General features: G+C 41.1%; 1 protein-coding gene across 1 annotated transcript; it reads right to left on the bottom strand.

Moving 5' to 3' along the window:
• Positions 1-1036: 1036 nt before the first annotated feature.
• Positions 1037-2516, bottom strand: LOC134227361 (uncharacterized). The gene is made up of 2 exons (XM_062708775.1): positions 2386-2516; positions 1037-2321 (listed from the first exon to the last, which is right to left on the bottom strand). Exons 1-2 carry the CDS (start codon positions 2483-2485, stop codon positions 1174-1176), a joined length of 1248 nt encoding a protein of 415 aa, XP_062564759.1. The 5' UTR covers positions 2486-2516; the 3' UTR covers positions 1037-1173.
• Positions 2517-3955: the final 1439 nt, after the last annotated feature.

Here is a 3955-nt window from a genome sequence, read left to right as displayed (position 1 = left end):
CGTTCCTCTAATTCGCAATCAAATAAGCGCAAAAAAAAACATAGAAATAGTAGCGGTCAATTAGGTATATGGATGACAGTTTTTTTACGTTGTTTAACCAAAGATGGGTACGGAAAAACAATTACGTACTTTAATACCTTTTATTTGAAAGGTGCGTTTAAAAATGACATAGTTTCCCACTAAGTCATTTATTTAGCTCCTCTCCCAAATATGTCCTTACGGAATTAGTGCATGACCCCTTAGTAGACAACATGGCTGTTAGCATTGCGGTACGTTTCAAAATGGCTTTACACTTGAAAGTTACAACAGCTGAGTAAATCCATTCCCGAGCAGAATCGTAAACCAATTTGTTGCCAACATCACATTTTGTTTTAATCAAGAATACTATTTTTATTTTTTTTATTTCAATATGTCTAATATTTGTTCGATATTCATAGCTCTGAAATTTTGAATTCTACTTATCACTACTACTATTACCAATGTGTTTACCATTATTTAGTTATTCAATGTAAATTTACCATGTCTGATTTTGCTAGAGGTAAAAATATTTAAATTTTGAAAATGATTGCACTATGTTATCAATATTAATTAGGGTTACCGGCGTGCACTCGAGTAGGTTTTGTCGGAATGCAAACATGCCGGTCGAAAAATTGCCAACGCTAGTAAGCGACTATGCATTCGAATTAAATGTGTATGTGTTGGATTGCGAAACGAAACGAAAGTCGAAGACCAAAGGTTTATAACGAGCATGACGTACAGTCAATTTGGCAGAAACAAAACTTATAGGCAAAACAAATGGTCTAAATGAACCGAAACTGCTTCTAACTTTTCAGACGAAACTAAATTGAGCGGCAACATCGTGTCCAACTTAGATATTATATGTGACTTTAAGCATTTTAGTGTGTACAGTTCAGTCCTTACAAAACGGTTTCCAACCGCCGAACCAATTTAGCGTATCATTGGTAAGCAAATACATCTGTCATACTAAAATCGTATTATCATCATTCATCATCCACCATTTTCAGGAGCTCGCCTGTACAACGTTTACTACTGAAGTGTGGACTGAATAATTTATTCGACATTTGTGACATATGAGACTAATAAAGAAAAGGCAAGCTATAGCTTTCATAGAAAGCTTTGAATTTATTGATTTTGCAGTTAGCGGCGATACGATTAAATCAGCAGATTGGGAATGTTCAAGTGCGACAGATGGCCGATGTTCTTCAAGAAGGGATTAACTTCACACGCGTAGGAATATCCTTCTGCAAGATTCTTTCTATCCCAGTTGACCCAGCTGACTTTATCTCCAATATCCTCGCAGAAGATGTATTCATCTTGAATGCGTTGCATGGAGCCAACATGTATGTCGTTCACGCCAATCAGCACAATACCGGCATTGTTCCGCTCGTCATGCAAAATCTTATAGTAGATCTTTGGAGCCGGAAGACGTCGCGTTCCAGCTGCAGTCCAGTCGAGGAAAATCGGTTGTGGGACACCATTGGCATCGATCTGAGTTTGTACTCCGTATGTTCCTCCATATACAGTGACTTGAAGGTTGCGAGCAGCAACAAAGCTGCGCGAGCTGTCCTCAATGCGCAGCCAGTTTCCGTCATTGAAGTTCTGCCATTGAGGAGCAGCAACCAAGAACCAGAAGGAAGCGTTCTGTTGAGTCCCGTAGATGAAATCGGCTCTGGCCGCAATGTGTCCCCGTGCCATGAAAATTCCCGTAGAAGCATCCAGCACCAAATTATCCGCAATTGGTTGAGAACCCAAAATTGTGGCCAAAGTTTGACGTTGGCGGTTAACAGTGTACAAAGTGTTTACGTTGATGCCGGGATAGAAGTCGCCTTGATGCCACGATGGACGTGGTACTCCTTGCTGGAATCCATCATTGGTTCGTGTGAATTCATGTCTAATCCAATGATTCTCGAATGTCTGCTCATTGTGGCATACATCCATAATTTTCGGGAAACGTGACCCGACGGTGAATCCGATCTCCACAATAACTGCGTTTTGTTCACAAGATTGTGGTGTTCGACGAGCCGAACTGAACCAGTTCTCCGTACAGGAGAAGTCACTGAAACGGTACATCGTACTATCATAGTTGAATGACTGATCAAACACACAAGAAACCAAGATAGTTGTCTTCGATGGAGCTACATTGAAACCACTTTCGCACGCCAGTTCAATGTATTCACCCGCCTCCAACTGTAAAAGCCGATTGTTCGATGCTGGATAACGGAACTGATCAGTTCCTGGAATGAGGAATAGAGGCTGTGGCCTTGGGAGTTGTGTGTTGATGTTCAGTGAACACGCGGTTGCTATATGGGTTGAAAACCTGATTAATCAAATTATAAGAAGTCACCATTATTCTATTAATCTCACAAAGAGTATTCCATTCAGTCTCCTTCAGAGGGATATCCCTTGCTGCTACCATTGACCCGAAGGCCAACACAACAATCAATGTCCACCGACAGGCCTTCATTGTTGCAGAGGTCTGCGAATGAAACTGAAGGTTATCGGGCAGAAGACTTTTTATACTAAGTCTAGTGCTTATCGGCAATGGTAGTCAAGTAATCGTACAACTTGAATACCGCCACTTTCAGCCGTCATGATAACGTCAACGATAAAGATATGAGGCTTTCAGTATCATTCAGCAACCACTGTTGTGTTCAGCATGTTCTGTTCTTATTGAACAAGCAATCAATTAAATGTAGCCTTATTTTAGTTTTTATTAGATTTAGCAATGGGATAGGTATTCTAGTGCGCGAGTTTTCAGTGAGAATTGTTTCGGTCATAGGCAGAGATTTTCTACCGGGATTTGACGGGTAGAATGATCTCAGCTTCGATGTTTTCAAATTATGACACTTCACTCTTCATTTTTGGGATCTCGCATTTGTTCTTTTTTTAATCATTATTTCTTCTTCTTCTTCTTATTGGCATTACATCCCCACATAGTCGCCTCGCAGCTTAGTGTTCATTAAGCACTTCCACAGTTATTAACTGCGAGGTTTCTAAGCCAGGGCCCAGGGGCCTAACTGCGCATCTCCTTTCGACAGCTCTTTCGTATGACAGTTTGCATGGTTTGCTCGTTTCGAGGCGAGGTGCGCAATGCCACCCCTGGTTACCATTTTTGCATTTGTATATCATGAGACTAGCAAGATGATACTTTTATGCCCAGGGAAGTCGAGACAATTTCCAATCCGAAAATTGCCTAGACGGGCAACGGGAATCGAACCCAGCCACCCTCAGCATGATCTTGCTTTGTAGCCGCACGTCTTACCGCATGGCTAAGTAGGATTGTTATTATTTTTTTTATTTATTATCCAACTCAAAGAAGATGACTTATTCTATTTTAAATCAAAACGGTATGTCCAGCATTACGGAAATCTTCTAGTAGTCGTTGGCGAATCACGTCAGCAGAAACATTGTAGCCAAAGTATGAAAAGAATTGATTCAACTGATGGCAAATGGCACGGACGGGCTCATTCAAAGCATAATTGCTGCTCCTTGGCTCCAGGAATTGAAAGTTACGATGACGAAGCGGTATTTCTGGCGCTTATATTTGAATTTGGGCAAGCAATGCAGAACAATAGATGTCAACTGTAAGCAGTTTTGCTGCTTGTGTGTATCTTCTTCTCACATCAAGTTGTTCGACTCTCAGAAGACGACAACGCTCCTCGTACGGTGGCAAATTCCATTGGTCACGCCAACCAACAAGGCGTAGTGCATACCGCACAATTGTTTGTTTTTTTTTTAACGGCTTCTATTCGAGCAATTCAACTAGCCTGAAAAGGACACCAAACAACAGCATTCGATCCGTGTTCGATGCTTATGAAGATTTCACCAGGGAGCAATAGAAAGACCTGAGGCACATCGGAATACTGAACTCTTCAGCGGTTTTGAACATAAACGATTAGCTCTGGTCACGATATCGTGATCTTTTTCTTCTTCA

This window comes from Armigeres subalbatus, chromosome 3, assembly GCF_024139115.2.
Source record: "Armigeres subalbatus isolate Guangzhou_Male chromosome 3, GZ_Asu_2, whole genome shotgun sequence".
Taxonomy (NCBI): domain Eukaryota; kingdom Metazoa; phylum Arthropoda; class Insecta; order Diptera; family Culicidae; genus Armigeres; species Armigeres subalbatus.
Note: the sequence above shows the minus strand (reverse complement) of the source record. Positions and strands in the feature narration are given on the sequence as shown.

Bases quoted from the DNA above. Each gene is read 5' to 3' on its own strand.
- LOC134227361 (XM_062708775.1), bottom strand. From the start codon at position 2,485: ATGAAGGCCTGTCGGTGGACATTGATTGTTGTGTTGGCCTTCGGGTCA. The intron at 2,322-2,385 runs GTGAGATTAATA...CAACCCATATAG, and splicing joins GACTGAATGGAATACTCTTT to CAACCGCGTGTTCACTGAAC.